This window comes from Hemicordylus capensis, chromosome 6 (assembly GCF_027244095.1).
Source record: "Hemicordylus capensis ecotype Gifberg chromosome 6, rHemCap1.1.pri, whole genome shotgun sequence".
Lineage (NCBI taxonomy): Eukaryota > Metazoa > Chordata > Lepidosauria > Squamata > Cordylidae > Hemicordylus > Hemicordylus capensis.
Window position 1 is genome coordinate 48,346,855 of NC_069662.1, and position 18,227 is coordinate 48,365,081.

The window sequence follows — 18,227 nt, forward strand, 5'->3', positions numbered from 1 at the left end:
CACCTCTCTTAAACAAAAGAATCCCTTTTCAAGGAGTTCTGTTTTTAGACTCTATAGTTTTTAAACAAAGAGCTACCAGACATGTTAGGGGTTAAGTCAGTTGCATGTCATTGCCTTCATGGTATGGCTAGATAATTGCCTAGAATTAAGTTATTTGCTTTAAAGTTTGTTTTCTTGATGACACTGCTCTTGTATCATTTGCATTCCAAATATAAACCACTTCATTTATTCAAAAATTAGCCATTCATGTCTCCCCTCAGTCCATTCTGAAACACACAAATTAACGGCTAGTCAAAAGATCCCTAAGCATGTTGAAAAACATACTCTCTAACAAACATATCCATGAAAAGTAAGAGCACAACACCACCATATCTGTAAGAACAAGTCACTGAAGGACTAATACAAGGATTTCTCACCTCACTGGGGCAGAGGCACCATTGAGCAGATGGGTTCAAAGAACCTGGCTGCAAGGCATGGAAAGGGAGGCACGAAACCTCTGGAGTTCATTCCCAGCCAGCGTGCATTCATTTCCCTTTCTCTCCCTCGCATGGAGAACAACATACAAGGGTGAATCTGATCACTAACATTCTTACTCCAATATCCCTTTTTTTCTTCATTTGAAAGCACTTGCCTCAGAACACCACAAGTATGTCAGTTGAAAAAAAGCAGCAAAATTGCCTCTGCCACTCTCACAGCTGCATATTTGTACATGGCCTTCCAAAGCTAAAAGCAGGGCTATTTTGCAAGACACAGTTACAAAGATGTTATCCCCAGCAGCCAATATGAAAGATGTACACGTTTCATACCCATGCCCTTGGTTACTTACCCTGCAAAGGTCTCTGGCAGAAAGGTCAAGCTGCCAAAGATCTTGGTGCAGCCTGCAAAGTGATGTATGTTGGAGGCATTGACAGCACGGACCCCTTTCAGGAAATCCATCCCCAAGCCATAGCAAACTTAGGGAGAAAAGACTGGAGTCAGGGTACATATGCATATGCAGCAATATAGACCAATCAATGGGAATGTTACAAGCTCTTAACCGTCAGGCTGAAACACCACAGGAGAAAGAGAGCAATCTGGAGGAAAACTCAGACATTCTCAGGTGAGGAGTCGCAGGGAGAAGCACCAGTTGCAGTGTGACAAATACTAGTGTCACTTGTGACAAATATAAGTAGTTATGAGCTCCATAATTGGGTTACTCAACTCCTGAATATTATAGATGGTAGGGGCGTAACTATAATAGGGCAAGGGGAGACAACTGTCTGGGGGCCCACTGCCTTGGACCCGTCCCCCAGAGGCAAGTCACATGACTGACTCCCCCAGCTGTGCACCCCGCCCCAGCTTCCTTCAGTTGTATTCATCCTCCAAAATTGATGTGAATGTTAAGACCTGGAGCTACCAGAACAGCATGTCTTTCTCTAGTACCATTAAATGACTTGCATTGTCCACAATTTACAAAACCTTTTTAAAAATAATTTAGGATGATGTTCTATTGTGTCACATAGGTATCTCTCATATATATATATATATATATATATATATATATATATATATATATAAAATTTGTTACCACTATTCAGCCTCATGTAAGATTTCTTTACTTCATGAGCTGAGCTTCAGTGGGGGGGGGGGGCATTTAAAAATCTTGTCTCTGGGCCCACTCCAACCTTGCGACGCCCCTGATAGATGGATTCCAGAAATTATCACAAGCAGGGCTGGCGTGAGAACCTGCACCGCCTGAGGCAAACACCCACACCTGGTTGTTGCTGCTCCTGGCAGACCCTTTCTCTAGCTGGCTGAACAGGTCTCATTTGCGTCCTGATGGCTGATGTGCTGGTACCAGGGGGTGTGGTTTGCATCAGGGCACAAGCACTGCCACTCGCCATTTCCCAGTGGGCTAGTGCAGTGCTTGGCCACTGGATGGGTTCTTCTCTCTCTCTCCCCCCCCCCAAATGAGTGAATGAGAGAGAGAAAAAGAGTCCATCCAGTCACCTAGTGATGAACCAGCTAGCTGGGAAATGGTAACAAGCAATGGCAGAGAGCAATGAGTTGCAAGACAGATGAGGTGATGACCCCAGGCAGTGTGGGATGCCCATAACTTGCCATCCCAGGTGCAGACACTGCCCAAGGCCATCACCTCACCTTGCCCCATTGGTGAGTTGCCCCTGATCACAAGTTACAGAGCTAAGCCAAGACAGCTGAGGGAGTTGAGAGGCGAAAAAAATCAGAACAAATATCAAGGACAAAGAAAATCAGTTTCAACATATTGCTATGGCACCCATCAATTCTCGTGCAGCTTTGTTTGACCCCTTGCAAGCATGCATGATTCTCAAGGGAGCAGGATTACAGGAAACATATGTGATGCTGTAGCAAAAGCAATACAAAATGCCCCTGGAAACAGATTTAATACCCACACTGGCCAATCCCAGCTCTTACCTTCTGGGCAGGGTTTGTTGCATTTCTCACACTTCTGCATGGTGCCTACGCTCACCTCCTGGGTGTTCTGAGGACACACTGAAGTACAGGAGCCAACCTCTGCAGCCAAGTAATTATCTGTAGTTGCAAGGGGGGGAGCAAATGCGAGTCCAGGTTTGGAATATTCTAAATGTTGTTGTTGTTGTTGTTTTACATTTATACCCCACTCTTCCTCCATAGCTTCCTTGTAGGTATTGATTCAAGTCCTGAAAGTTTTCCTAAACATGACAGAATTCCTACACATGCTGGAAGCTATGACAGGCTGTGGCATCCCAACCCGCATACATCATGTGCACAGTTATCACATGCAGTTGTCTATATGGAGTATGCATGCTATTTCCTACACGGAAAAGAGGAATTTTTGTCATAACTGAAGTGGTCCTGAGTGACCTGGCCAGGTCTGTATATCACAGAGCCAACCTGAATGTTCGGAAAAAGCACAAGATACAAACCAAGAGTGCAGGATAGTGGGGACGTGCACGGAACCGGCGAGTGGTGGTTCAAAGGCGGGGGGCATACCTTTAAGGGCAGGAGAGGGTGCCCTCACCCCTCCCACCATGTTTCCCCTGCCGGTGCTCCATTTAAAAAGTCTCCATTGCAGCAGCAGTGTTCCTCCCTGCCGCCCCTGCACCCTCCTCGGCCAGAAGTAAAAAAAAGTACCGGGCGCACATGCGCAGGGGTGCCGGGTACTTCCTTTTACTTCCAGTTGAAGAGGACACAGAGGTGGCAGGGAGGAACACTGCTGCCCCAACAGAGAGTTTTAAATGGAGTGCTGGTGGGGAAGATGCAGCAGGAGGGATAAGGGCACCCCCCACACCTTCAAACCAGCGGAACCGTCAGTCCCAAAGGGCCTCCAAACCAGTTCCGTGCACATCCCTACAGGATGGTAGCCATAGATTTCAGTGCTCTTTAATATCCAAAAAGCTCCTGCACATCAAAAATTAGCAAAGAGAAGGTAAGGTTAGAGAATAATTCTTCTGGACCTGCTAACTATGCAGGAAGGTGGGGGTTGTTGTTGGTTTTTTTACACAGGAGAGCATTCAAACAGGTGATCTTGTCCCACATCTGTATTCTGAAGGAGTCTTCCTGGGATTGTACCATATGCTTTTTCTGAAGAATCTGCTCTCAGCCTCACTCCAAATAGAGAGCTCGACTCTCAAACAAGACCAGACCAGAGATGGTGAGATTGTTTCAACTAGCTCAACGAAAATGTCAATTGTGTGTGCAGCAGTGGTGAAAAAAGGCAAATTCCAAGTTAAGGATGCATGACTGAAGGAATTTGTAGAGAATAACCATAAGGCAGGTGACTTAAGATTTCAGTGTGTTGAAAGAGTTAAAAGAAATAATCTGACCCGGAACATATATTTATTGCAGAGAGAACTATTTTGGATTTATGCCCTCAGAACATGGAAGGTCAGAACTAAGATAACTGCTGAAGCATAGCATAGCATAACATAGCAGCTTTTGACAAAGTTCCCCACCAAAGGCTTTTGAGTAAACTTAGAAGTCATGGGATAAGGGGACAAGAGGTGTATATAATTATGCATGGAGTAGAGAGAGTGGACAGAGAGAAATTTCTCTCCCTCTTTCACAACACTAGAACTAGGGGCCATCCCATGAAACTGAAGGTTGGGAAATTTAGGACCAACAAAAGTACTTGTTCACAAAGCACATAGTTTATCTATGGAATTCTCTGCCATGGGATGTAGTGGTGGCCACTAGCTTGTATCGCTAAAAGGGGCTTAGACAGTCATGGAGGACAGGTCTATCAATGGCTACTAGTCTGGTCGATACAGTGATTCCCTGTTTCTTGCCAGGGCTGAAGAGGGCTCAGAGGCCTAACAGAACATAGCACCATTTGGTTCACCAGGTTAGGACCTATCCTCAGCTTCCAGGACCTTACTTATAGGCTCCTATCTCTCCCCATTGCCAAAATATTTTTTGTCTCACAGAACTGGAATGGAAATCTTTTGTGGTATATCTTTTACAGATCACAGTGCAATAAAGGCAAAGGCTCATTTTCTACAAAGGTGGTTAATTTATGTCTGGGCCATACCAGCACAGATGGGGGCTCACATGATTGAATGATACTTCCATATGTTGGCAGGGGGGAGAGCAAAAACCACAGAGAACTAGTATGTCAAAGAAGAGGCTGGGCTAGTAGAAACCTTCTCCCTGACCTTTACTTTTCTACATGGAGAGCATCTTCTCCTGTACAAAGGAGCACGGAGTCTCTTTGAATCCCTACCTCCAGGCTGAAGTGGTACAGCCCAGACACAGATTTATCACCTCCGTGAAAACTAGGCAAATGATAGTGAAACACGCCAAGGTGATTTTAGCCCTCACATCCCCCCACAAGAGATGAGATTGTAAAGCCTTACAAGGGCATTCAGTGACACAAGTTGCTCCGAAGGTGTAGCGCCCATTTGGATTAGGTACAGACTCAAAGGTGTCCGGATTGTAGCTGAAGAGAAGTGGGCAATGCAGCTCACAGATCCCACTGTGGTTATAGTGTAGGCAGGCCTGGAGAAAAAGAAGCAGGGCATTTTTCCTTTTTAAGGCAAACACACTTTAGGGGGTCCGATACCAGGAGCAAGCACTGAGTGCAAAACCCAGGGCACAACATTCCTGGAGAAAAGGCAAGTTTGTCTCTTGGAGCAAACACAGTCGAGGGCTCCTTGAAGACTACAGCTGTGTCCTTACAATAAGTAAAGTTTGTCTGAGGAATGGCCAACTATGATTCAGAGCCCTCCGCACTCCCTAAAACCACGCATGGGGCAGTGGAAATCCCGGACGGATGACTGGGAAATGATCGTGCGTAAGGTGCGATCAAACTGTAGTTGCGTGCCATGCTGAGCCACCATACTTCAGATCAGAGCTTGCCAGTGTTGACAGGGCAGCACCCAGCTATGATCATACCTCACACATGATCACTAGCTGGTCCTCCAACCAGGATCTCTGCTGCCTCACACACTGGTTCTGAACCATAGATGGCTACTCCTCAGACCAACTTTACTGACTGTAAGAACATGGCCTAAGACATTATTTATGGCAATGAGCTTTTGTAGGCAAGAATTGTTATTTTACTGGTCCATTCATTAAAACTGTTTTTACACTAGGCTGGAGTACATTTCTCTGAGCAAGTCAAGGAGGCCCTCTTTTCTCTGACGGCTTTTCCCTTGGGGCAGCGGTTCACCAACAGAGAATAAGGCAAACTAGCTTCCAACGTCTATAGGGAAAGCACTACCCTTCATGACTCGAGTCATATTTCTACAGCCTAACCATGTGGGCTGCCAGTTTTGGTTCTACACAGAGCTCAATCATGGAATCAGTCTAGTATGGAAAGACAGACCAGCATGAGAACTCAAGTGGAGCATCTCAAAGGTTCCAGTGTGTGAAGTGGAACCCCTACTGAGGACAAAGCAAAATGATGGAAGAACACAGGCACCTCCCCTCATTTCCTACTTGACATGTGCTCCCCAGTGGCAAGAAGTTCCAGGAGCAGCTCTATGGTGTTTTGCTTCTTTTGGAGGAAACAGCACTGGACCCTTATGGCATCTTCCAATTATTTGCTTTATTTAAAAATTCATAAACAGAGCATACATGAAGGCAAACAGACTTTCTTTCAGCAAGAAGCAAAGAACTGGAGAGCAACTTGTGCCAACTTCCCCTGCTATGTGCCTCCCACCCCAAAGCAGAACCCCCAGTTTCAGCTAATTGCAACTAGAAATTTTCAGCTCTCACTCCCTGCCTCTCTCTCTCTCTGGCTATTCAAACTCCAAACTGTTATTTCTCTCACATACACAAATCTGCAGAACACTTATCTCAGGTGAATCGCCTATTCAGGAAAAACATCTCCTCATCATTAGCTTCCTCTGATGAAACATCAACCATCCTGAGCGATTACCCAGCAATCTGCCTAACAAAGGGATGGCCTAGGTCAGCAGCTATAATACTATTTTGTCAGGTAGCACTTGGGCCCCCTAAAAAGCCAGTCAGCTTCAGATTTTAACAGTCTCCACAAATGACCTGCCAGATCCTACTGGGATCTGCCCACTGCCTGCTGGATTCTGCCACTGGCTCCTGGCATGGGGTGGGGGTGGGGGGAGGATCTCAGCATTATTCAGATCCAAAACTGGCAGCCCATCTGACACATAGCAACATGTATTTGCAGCAATGGTGGAGAATGGGCATCGGAAGGTATGCACTCACCAGGCAGTCAGAGTGTTTGGGTCCTGTGCAGCCTGCTGCACATTGCTCATGGCAACAATCGGTCGAGTGTCTCCCTTTGCACCTTGGACAGCTGCTGGCACAGATTGTGCTGGTCACTGGCAGGGGACAAAACAGAAACTGAAAAACAGACACAAACCCATATTTCTTCTTCTTCCTTCCAATACAAGTGGGGTTCTCATCCCTTCCCGTTGACACCTTGCAAGAAGGAAGGAGCTGCATCCCAGGTTGCGCACAATGATACAGGAGAAGCAGCAGCTATGTTGGGGAAGCCAAGGAAGGCCTGTTGCTGCTGCTCTGGCTGCTACAGAGGCACCAAGTGAAAGCACTCCAATGTACTAAAAAATGGGAAATGGGACTACAATTAAATGTAAAGACGACTAAACTAATGACAACGGGTATAGCAACCAGCCTCAGAATTGACAACGAAGACAATGAAGTGGTGGATAGCTTCTGCCTTTTAGGATTGACCGTCAACAGTAAAGGATCCAGCAGTCAAGAAATGCACCGCAGACTAGCACTTGGTAGGGTTGAAATGAAGGCCTTGGAAAGGATATTTAGATGCCGTGACATGTCTACACCTACAAAGATTAGAATCGTTCGGATGATGGTTTCCCCCATGACACTCTATGGATGCGAAAGCTGGACTTTGAAGAAGCAAGATAGAAAAGGCGTTGACACTTTTGAACTTTGGTGCTGGAGAAGACTTTTGAGGATACCATGGACAGCCAGGAAAACAAACAAATGGATCATAGAACAAATCAATCCAGAATTTTCACTCGAGGCACAAATGACCAGGCTCAAACTATCATACTTCGGACACATTATGCGAAGATCCAGCTCCCTTGAGAAGTCTATAATGCTGAGGAAAGTTGAAAGAAAGAAGAAGAGGATGACCAGCAGCAAGGTGGATGGACTCGATTACGACAGCAATGAATGCACCACTGAGACCCCTTAAAGGCCAAGTTGAAGACAGATCATCCTGGAGAGAATCTATGTGGTCGCTAAGAGTCGACACCAACTTGATGGCACGTAATCAATCAATCAATCAAATCAATCAATCAATCAATGTACTAAGGCTACATCAAGGACAACCCAGGCCATCATAAGAGGCCAGGAAGCTGGGGATGGGCAGGAGACGATGCCTGAGGAAGTGGGGAAAGCTGAGATCACCAAGAATGGGGCAGAGAGAGAGAGATTAGGCTGTAGTACAATTATCTGAGCAAATCCAGAAGGTCCTCTTTCCACTGAAGGCTTTTCCCTTGGGGCAGGTGTTCAGCAACAGAGAATAAGGCAAACCAGCTTCTAGCATCTACAGGAAAGCAAGTGGAGGGGGGGAACCTCTTTCAGTCAGTACCAGGACTCAGGTTTGCCTAGATATCATACCCCCCTGGGTGGAACTGGCCCTGCTCTCTCATCTCAAACATGTGGGGAGGTCATAAGATCATAAGAAGCTGCTACTCACATATTTGACAGCTCCCTTTTGCTTCTCCCCAGCACTTGCCCTCAGGGCAGATTGTTTTGCAGTCAGGGCCTGGAGAGAGAAAACAAAGAGTCCTTGTTAAAGCAGAAAGGTCACCACCTTAATAGGTGGATATATGCAAAAAATCAGATCACAAAACAGGCTGGAGAAGAAATGTGTTGTGCTAGCCAGGAGGAGCTCTGGGAATTTTGTGTATGCAGGAAGACAGAATGCAGTCATGGGTATTCAAAATCCTGCTGCTTTAGAATCTCAGAACTTCATTTCTAAAAGGCAAGTTTCTAGCCCTCATTGTTGCAAATGTTTGGTTGATAGTGTGTTGATCCATGCCTGCTGAAGTCTGAGAAGCCAGAAAGAAAGCCAAATAAAGTTCCCAAAGGCTGTGTCTGGGATAAGGAGTAAGTAAGTAAAACTTTGTTTCGGCTGTAGACCAGCAATACAACAATATAAAACAAATAAGAAAATCATAATAATATAAAATCAGACTATATTTATATGCATTTGGCATATTATATAACAATATTTGGCCACAATATGAATAACATCCGAATTAGGATTAGTGAGCAAATAGTTTAAATAAAAATCATCTCCACAACCCGGAAAATTAATCAAAAGTGGGGCAATTAGTTGGCGTCTTATGTCTCTGTAATAATCACAATACAGAAGAACATGAGCAGTTGTTTCAACGTTACCAGATCCACAAGAGCATAATCTTGATGCATATGGTATAAGGATGTAGTGCCCATTTCACCCCTCCCCACAACCAACAAAACTAGAATTATGCAAAAACAGCAATACAAAGTTGCTCAGTTTGCACAATGTATACAGTAAGCCCAATGCAGCTCTTCTTGGCAAAGAGCTAGGTTGTTTGGGGGCAGAATATACATAGCCCTGGTGGTAGCCTGCTGAAATTTCAGAATCCAGAAGGCAGGAGAATGATTTCCAAGGACTAGAGACTGTGGTCTCAGAGCATAGCTATTTTTCTCCTCTGCATGGCTAGCGAAAGCAGAATAAGCAAAGAAATGCCATTGGCCGCCATCCAGGCTAATTTACTGAAGAGTACTATTCAGGAGTTACTCTAAAGGACTACTCAATTTTCATAGGACTACTCAGGAGTAATTTAATCAGGATGTCAGCCAGTATGTTGTACTGATACAGGTTGTCAAGTTCAGCTTGCTTTGGTGCAGAATCTTAAGCTTCTGTTGTTGTTAAGCATAGACTTCACATCACTGATTAAAGAACCAGTAGAGATACTGGCATTGGTATCCACAGGCCCGGGGTGGGTGGGCAGCAATCCTATACCCACTTACCTGGGAGTATGCCCCATGCAATTCAATGGGAGCTGGCTCAATCAGGGGTGGGGTGGATGCCCCCTCTTGCCCATCCCCATGGATATTGAGCATGGATGTGATGTGTTCCTGGCAGCCCAGCCCCCTAAGAATTCAGAATTTTATTTCAAACACAGAATTCTGTGCCTACACATAGCACTGAATCTAAAAGAGGATGCTTACATGTTCTACTACGACTGTGGCCGATTGAAGTGTGGTTGCGCCACAAATAATTGGATTTGTGAAAGATGGCATCCCACTTGATGGTCTCCTGGAAGCACAGCTGTGGGTTGCCTTCTACAATCACACCACCTTTCAAGATCTCTGAAAAGAGGGCAGATGAAAAGAAAGAATGAGCAAAGAACCAAGAACACCACTCATTTTTGTTTGGCTGGTTTGTTTAAAGCTTATTTCTACCTCATTTATAACCAAAATTGTCAAAACACTTTACAAACGCAATGATAAAATAAAAACCAGTAAAAAAAACAATAATGTTAACACAAAATTACAGTAATTTAAAACAACTTACATTAAAATAGCAACCATTAAAAACTTAAATTTGAACAGTAGAACACCAGAGATGTAAGTTTTGGGCAATAGAAAATATGTTAAATAAATAAATAAGTAAGTAAATAAGTAAGATGTTCTGTAACAGAAACGCTTTCAGCATTTGTCAAAAGATAGTGGGCAGGGTGGGCTGTCTGATCTCCTTGGGGAGGGAATTCCACAATAGTGGAGCCACTATGCACCTGGTGGTACTCATCAATCAACCATATGGAAAAGGCAGTTAAGAAAAATGGTCTACTACACAATCCACTTCTAAAAGGAGACTTCAGCAACCTTTGGCTGAACTGAAACAAGGGGTCCACAGGTTTTGCCTGTCCATGGTAGCCAGACAAAAACTCCATTGATCTCATCCTGCCCAAGACGGAGGTGAAAAGTTGGGATCTTTCCTGTGATTATATACTCATTATGAGCCCAACTGTGAGGACAATCCCCCTTCCTCCTCCCTAGATGCCATGCTACTTTCCAAGCTTCTCAAATATCCCAGACAAGAAGACTTCCTTCAGAAAATGGAAGTCCTGCCCAAATGAAGAGAACAGAAAGGAATGTGAATTCTGTCAAAAGAAATGCAAGGAGACAATAAGGGGTGCAAAAGAAGAGTGTAAGGATAAAATAGCTGGAAGTGTCAAGGAGAACAACAAAAACTTCTTTAAATAAATCAGAAGCAGGAAACCTGCCAGGGAGGTGGTTGGTCCATTAGATGATAAGGGAGTGAAAGGGATAATTAAGGAAGATATGGAGACTGCAGAGAAGCTGAATGAGTTCTATGTATCTGTTTTCACAGCAGAGGATACTGAGTGTATACCTGCTCCTGAATGGAGTTTATCAGGAATGGATACTGAAGTAGTAAGTCAAACAGAGCTGATGAGAAATGACGTTCTAAACTGTCCTGAAAAATTAAAAATTAACAAATTGCCAGAACCAGATGGCATACACCCAAGAGTTCTAAAAGAACTCAAATGCAAAATTGCTGATCTCTTAGCAAAAACATGTAATTTGTTCCTACAATCAGGCTCGGTACCACAGGACTGGAAAGTAGCCAATGTAATATCAATTTTCAAAAAAGGGATCCAGGGGGAATCCAGGAAATTACAGGCCAGTTAGCTTATCATCTGTCCCGGGTAAGTTGATGAAAAGGATAAGGATAAAATTATTAAATACATAGAAGAACAGAGCTTACTGAAGGAGAACCAGCATGGCTTCTGCAAGGGTAAGTCTTGCCTTATTAATACATTGGAGTTCTTAGAGAGTGTCAACAGGCATATGGATAAAGTTGATCCAGTTGACATAGTATATTTGGACATTCAAAAAGCTTTTGATAAAGCTCCTCATCAAAGGCTCTTGAGCAAACCTTCCCTGCTGTGCTGGTTTTCCATTTGCAGGGGGGTATTAAATATGAGACAATTCAAAAACATAATCCACTGCCTGCCATCTGAAATGGCACAGTTCTTTCTTAACAAAATAATCAGGTTTTAGAATGCTATTTGAATGTGCAGTTCTGTGCCCCACAAAGTAGAACATGCCCCAGTATCTTTCACCACACACAGGGTTTCTTAAGTAGACACAGAGAGGTTCCAAAGCACAAAAGTATATGTGAAAAGGTAGAATGCTAAAAAAACCCACACTCATCTGGGTTATGGATAGTCAATGCTGTGGCACAGGTGCCATGACTGACAGAAGCAGCAAGGGGATGGGAAACACCTGGAGAGGATCTGGGGTAGGGGCTCCCTTGGCTATAGCATTGTCTCAGGCCTATTACTCCTCCCTGCATCTACACTGATACATTGTACTGAACTCCTTGGTTCATTAGGTTATAGGAGGAATTTTGTATCTGTGTGTGGTCAGTTTTATGCCACCTGTTAATGGGATGCTGTTTGTCTAAGAAGTGACATTTACAGAAGGCGTTATGTATATGGGATTAAAATTTGTCACCAAGTCCGAGCTATACAAAGCTTCGTTGGAGCCACTGTCCTCAGCAAAGGTCTTCACCCACAGACTAACTTTGCACCTTCCAGCCAGCCTCAATATCCGATACCCTATTCCTGAGACCCAATTCCTCCTTCCATACCTGTCAGTTTCAACATGCCAAGCTCCTGCAGTCCCACATCCTCACTGGAGTTGGTGTTGTCAAGGACAGCCAGAGCATATTTTTCCTCATACAGCTGGTTCCCACGAATGATGAGGAGGCTGTCCAGTTGCAAGCGACTCACATGGTTCTTGGCAATCAGCACATAGCCCTGGACTTCTCTGATGTTCTGAGAGTCACAGAGAGAGAAATAGATTTATAAATAAATAAATAGAGCAATGAATCCTAGATTTATGACACTTGAGGCCATCTAGACCAGCCCCCCCCAGAAATAAGACCATTCATACCCATTCCCATAGATCAGCTCACTTGTGCCAAATCACAGCATTACAAGAGCAGGGCAAGGCACCAGGGGCAGCTAACTTGCCTTTGTGTGTCACTCCGCCTATGATTAATTCCCTAGAATCAGCTATACCTCTTGCAATCTCATAGACCAGGGATTCTCAACGTTGGGTCCCCAGCTGTTATTGGACTTCATCCCCCATAATCCCCAACCAAAGACCACTGGGGCTGGGGATTATGGAAGTTGAAGGCCAATAGCAGCTGGGGACCCAACATTGAGAATCCCTGTCATAGGCTATACACACTGAGATACTGTTGATATTAAGACAATCAAATGTGCCTGTATACTTGCCAAAGGTACGCATCTCTTTGCTTAAACAAAACAACAAGGATGCATATTGCACTGTGTTGACCACGTTACTATAGCAATTCTAAGGAAGTGGCCTTTCATATTCTGGAGTACATTGTGGTTCCTTGAAAGATTAATCAGGGGTTTCTTGGTCACAAGATCTGTAACAGTATACAAGTTTTCCACGAAGACAGCTTGTGCACCATTACTGATCTTCCCCTGAAATGTACAGCTACAGGGGAGCACTGGGTCTGATTTAGACCTACTTTTAATGGGAGCAGAGAACACAATGAAGCCCTACAATCCTGTCTTCCCCAAGAATATGTCCCAGAAACTTTCTGGAATGAGCTGGGGTTCATCAGCAGGTGAGTTTACCTGGAAAATGTTTCCTGCAGGAGAAAATTTGAAAACCACTGTTATGAGGTACCAAAAAGAGTTGATACATTTAAATTATAAGCTCTTTAGGGCCAGAAGCCAGTCTTTTATTTACGCTAGAGTGCCAAATTTTCCTGTCTTAGGCTGAGGAAAAGTAAAGTAAAGTTGTCCCATCGAGTCGGTGTCGACTCCTGGTGACCGGTCTTCTTTGGTAGAATGCAGGAGGGGTTTACCATTGTGTCCTCCCACACAGTATGAGATGACGACTTTCAGCATCTTCCTATATCACTGCTGCTCAATATAGTACCAGCAGGGATTCAAACCGGCAACCTTCTGCTTGTTAGTCAAGCATTTTCCCACTGCGCCACTTAAGGTGTACACGGACACAAACAGCTTTGAGAGGAATGGGGTCAGGACCTCCAATAGCTCTGAGCAGGACCACAAGAGAGCTGGGAATAGCAGTAAAAGAGGGGTGTTGCTCCAATAGCTGTTTAGGGCCAACTGCTTGTTTTTATGGCTGCTACCTAGGTAGAGAGGACCCCTTCACTCTGTTGCTTAAAGGGGCCTTGCCCGATTTTTCTAGGTGCTAGGGAACCTCTACTTGGACTGGCAGATCTACAAGCAGGCCCTTTGAATCTTGTGTTGAAACTTGCCCCCCTGCCCCCATTTCCCACCCCTGAAATTTGAAATGGCACCCCTGGCCCAGAACAGCAGGTGCACTGCTCAAAGGATACCTACTGAATGAAGGCTCAAGTGAGCAAGTCAGGTGTCATGGACCATGCATGGGGAGTGGCCAGTTAACAGAGGGAGAGAAGAAAGATGCAACATTTCCAGAAATTTTGAAGCCATGGGAAAAAACTAAACTAAAACAGAAAAAACACACAGAAATGTTGTGAAACATCATCTCTCTCTCTCTCTCTCTCTCTCTCTCTCTCTCTCACACACAAACACACTATATATATATATATATATATAGTGATTGAGATTTATACAGCTGAGATTAAGTTGAACTTGTACATTAAAAAAGATAATGTACTTTAATGATTTCCATACTAAAATTAAGAAAATAAAGTCATTAAAAGATGTCTAATTATGCTTATGTTCAGCACACTCTCACAGTTAACTTTGGTAAACTGCCTTGAGATGCGTTATGAAAGGCAGTATAAATAAATAAATAAATGTAGCTTATTTTTGCATCATATTTTAAATTCACTTTACTCTTTTAAAGACACAGAATGAACTATGTAACATTTAATTAGTACATAGTTCCTTTTTTAAAAGAGCTAAAAAGAGATATAATTGTAAATGTCATAAGTAAACTAGAGCTCAACTTGTAAGATGCAGTTGATGTACTTCGTTGTGTGGATCTTGGTGTCAAAGTGGGGTGGGGTGGGACCAGGAGGAAGCAGAGTCCAAACTACCCAATCTGAATGTTCAGATTTCTCCCGAGGCTTTGCTACCCATAACAAGCCTCCTGCAGCATCTGCCCCCTTGGACTCTCTTCTCACTCTCTCCACACAAGCAGGCAGGGCATTAGGCTGCTTGTTTCCCTGTAGGAGGGTGAAACATGGTGTCACATTTCTCTGAGATGAGAAAATCTCTCCCTGAAAAACGGGTCAAATCAGGGAGGATAGTACAGTACAGTACAGTATTATCCACCACTCTCCAGGTCAAAGAGGAAGGGAGGCCAGAGGAAAGAGGCAACAAGCAAAGAAGGGCCCACGGCAGGTCTGTGTGTTCCTCTAGTAGACAGCGTGTCCTGTGAGGGTCAAAGGCCAAAATGCATCTGGGATTTGAAATTTATATTGCTTTATGTAAGACAATGAAAAATATTAAGAAATTACAGTTCTAATCCTAGATTATATATATATATATAGAGAGAGAGAGAGAGAGAGAGAGAGAGAGAGAGAGAACACACACACACACACACACACACACACACACACACTCTAACTATAGATAACTATATAGACACACACACACACTATTGTCCAGGATTAGAATTGTCATTTTCTAATATCTTTCACTGTCTTACATAAAGCTTCTTCATATCACCTAGCTGTTATACAGCATTTTGAAAAAATAACGGGCAGGAAGTGATAATATTTTAAAACTATGCCTTGTAAAACATTTACTGCATCATTGTAAGAAAGAAAATATTTAGTAAGAGAACGGTTTTTGTTTTGTTTTGAATTTGCAGTTTTTTCTGCTTCCAGTCTTTGGGTGGGGTGAGTTTCCTACTTTTTCTCATTTTTTACCCCTGGACCTAAAGGAGTAATAAAAACTGATAGCTGGAAGAGAAATCTCCTTGACATCTAAAGAAGCTCTAGTGCAAGACTGCTCAACTTTGGCCCTTCTGCAGATGTTGGCCTACATTTCCCATAATCCCTGACTATTGGCCTCTGTGGCTGGGGATTATGGGGGTTGTAGGCCAAAAACAGCTGATGGGGCTTAAATTGAGCAGGCCTGCTCTAGTGTAAAAGCTGAGAAGATCCTGTCTAAAAGCCAAGAGGCAATCCTTGCCTGAGTCAAGGGAGAATTCAACTTGCTGAGCCTGCAGGAGAGGGAGATACAAAAAATCCCCATGACAGAGACTGCTGATGAAGAGGTGGCCACAGCAGCATCAATAAATAAAATGCCAGCTGAAAGGAAAGTTTGTTGGCACAATGCAGCCCAACTGTTGAAAACAGCTATAGCTAAAGCTGTGAATTAACCATGCGTGCACACACACAAAAAATGTTGTAAAAGAAGGGGTAAATGTATCTGAATTATACAATTTATGCATTTAGTTAGGTGGTTAAGTTAATAGCAGTAATTTAGACTCCCATTACACATTATCCTCATTATCCATGGTTCCAGCAACCACAGTTTCACATATCTGCGGTGAGGTCCTAGAGACCTGGTTTTAGAGTTGCCATGCCTCTGTTGCTTCAGTTTTTGTTTTTGTTTCCCTGCTTGCCCTCGCTTCCCCACTTCCCAAATGACTGAGTGATGTACTACTGGCTTACTCACAACACCTCCTGGAATTCCGGGTTTAACCCAGATTTTAAGCATCTCACCCAGATTGCTTAGCCCACCAGATTTCAGATTTCTTTCTTCTTCTTCAAGCTAAGTTCTAGCCCTTGTAGAATCGGAGTTATGGAGCAAAACGTGCAGTTACTATTCTGCTCAAAAAATATTTACAAGTCAGTTTACATAATATGCAAAGTAGGTGCCCAGATTTGGAAAGCCAAAATATGACAACCCTACAGCTCATTTCCATATCTGTGGGTGCAAAAATAGGCTTCTTCTCCTCCTTCTCCTTCTCCTCCACCTCCGCGATTTGAGGCCCCTGGAAATGACTTCTGGGGTCATTTCCAGTCTGAAGGCAGTATGGAGCCATTTTGTGGCTCTTTAAGAAAAAAATTCCCCTGAATTTTTATTTGCTAAAATGGGCTGAATTAGGGGTTTGGGGGAGGGGGGCATTGCTGGAGAGCCAGAGACCTAAAGAGCAAGGTAGAGTACTTGATTTCTCTTTATTATGCTTCCCCGCTCGTGATTTTTTAGCCTTTTGTGTATTTGTAGCAACCTAACACCTAGATTCCCATAGGGGTACAGTTACATTATTTGCAGTTTCTGTATTTGCACCTATAAACTAGAACGGAACCCCTGCGAATAACAAGAGCAACCTGTACTTCATTTGCTCCTTAGTCACTGTTTGACTATGTAGTGCTTGCCTGTCAAACCTCTGGTTCTCAGATCAATCTAAATCTGTTTTCGCAAAAGCATCCGGGACACATTCTTTTGACTGGTTTGGATCCATAAGGAGAGTTGAACATCCAGCTGAGGCGGCATTGGACACTAAGTCTTACATGCCGCATCCTTCAGAGCAGGGATGACTTCAAGGGGTAGCGGGTGCTCCTCTACAAAAATTTTCCTGCTTTGCTTCCCCATCCATCAGACTGGAACTTTACAGCAAAGTATCAGACAATATTATGGTCCTATAGCTTAAATTAATTGGGTTTGTTGTTGTTTTTTAAAGCCATTGTCTAAAGTGTAGAGGATGAATGGCAATTCAGTCCCCAAATAGCAAAGCAAAACCAGTTTGGTGAGAAAGCAACAAAGCGGCACACCTAGGTAATTTTGGTGCCTGGACCTGAAGGGCTTCGGAGCCCGCCCGCCCCCACCCCCACCCGAGTTAAAATTAAAAAGTTACCTTTTTAAAAATGTTAAACCTGCAGTTTTTGAACTGCAGTACCAGAAGGTCCAGTGGGGGCTCCAAAGGCCCAGTGGGGGCCTCCTGCCACCATCCCAACCCGCCGCTGCCCCACAGCACCGAACCGCGGTGCCAAAAACTCCAAGAATTCCAGCCACATCATGTGCATGGCCAGGGTGTGGGGGTGAGCCAAGCAGGCCTCCCCTACCCTTGTGGTGGCGGCGTCAGCGGGCGGAGTGGCAGTGGCTGCTGGGTTTGACCATTCGGCCCAGTGGCCCTTGAGAACTGTGAGGAAGCTCCAGGGCACCTGCACAATTAGAATAATGTCAGCTAACTGCGCAGGTGTGATTGAGCTTCTTCGCAGTTCTCAAGGGCTGCTGGGCCAGACAGGGCAAACCAGCGGCCGCTCCCACTCCACCCCTCACCGATGCCACCACCACCACGGGGTGGGGTAGGCCTGCTCAGCTCACCGCCCCACACCGGCCACGCACATGGCGCGTCTAGAATTCTTGACGTTTTTGGCGCCGCAGTTCGGTGCTTCAGGGTAGTGATGGGGTGGTGGTAGGAGGGCCCCCTAGACCTTTGGAGGCCCCCTTGGAGGCCACAGACTGGGTCTCCAAGGTCTGGGGGGGGGAGAAGAGTGGGTCCCCAAAGTCCAGGGGTAAGAGCACCTCTGAAAGCAAGAGGTCTTGAGACAGTTCGTTAGTACTGAAGAACTACAAGGATTTGTTTAAAGGAAAGGTTACAAACAAACGTGGAAAAAAGCCTGCAGCTTAAATTTCAGCTGTAGCTCATGGCTGAAGAGAGAGACCGAAACAAACAGCCATCTCTGGAGAGACAAAATGGAGACTAACACTGGAAGAACA

The 18,227-nt window shown here is 44.4% G+C and overlaps 1 protein-coding gene across 4 annotated transcripts in view; it reads right to left on the reverse strand.

Annotated features, from left to right (window-relative positions):
* ERBB2 (erb-b2 receptor tyrosine kinase 2) overlaps positions 1-18,227 on the reverse strand; it is a 75,154-nt gene that overhangs the window by 25,104 nt on the left and 31,823 nt on the right. For all 4 annotated transcript variants that reach the window (XM_053263591.1, XM_053263593.1, XM_053263592.1 and 1 more), the window contains exons 3-9: positions 12,143-12,329; positions 9,694-9,834; positions 8,168-8,236; positions 6,685-6,800; positions 4,854-4,995; positions 2,434-2,550; positions 827-953 (exon numbers count right to left, since the gene is read on the reverse strand). In XM_053263591.1, coding sequence (XP_053119566.1) covers positions 827-953; positions 2,434-2,550; positions 4,854-4,995; positions 6,685-6,800; positions 8,168-8,236; positions 9,694-9,834; positions 12,143-12,329 — 899 coding nt within the window. The remainder of the gene's footprint in view (positions 1-826; positions 954-2,433; positions 2,551-4,853; positions 4,996-6,684; positions 6,801-8,167; positions 8,237-9,693; positions 9,835-12,142; positions 12,330-18,227) is intronic.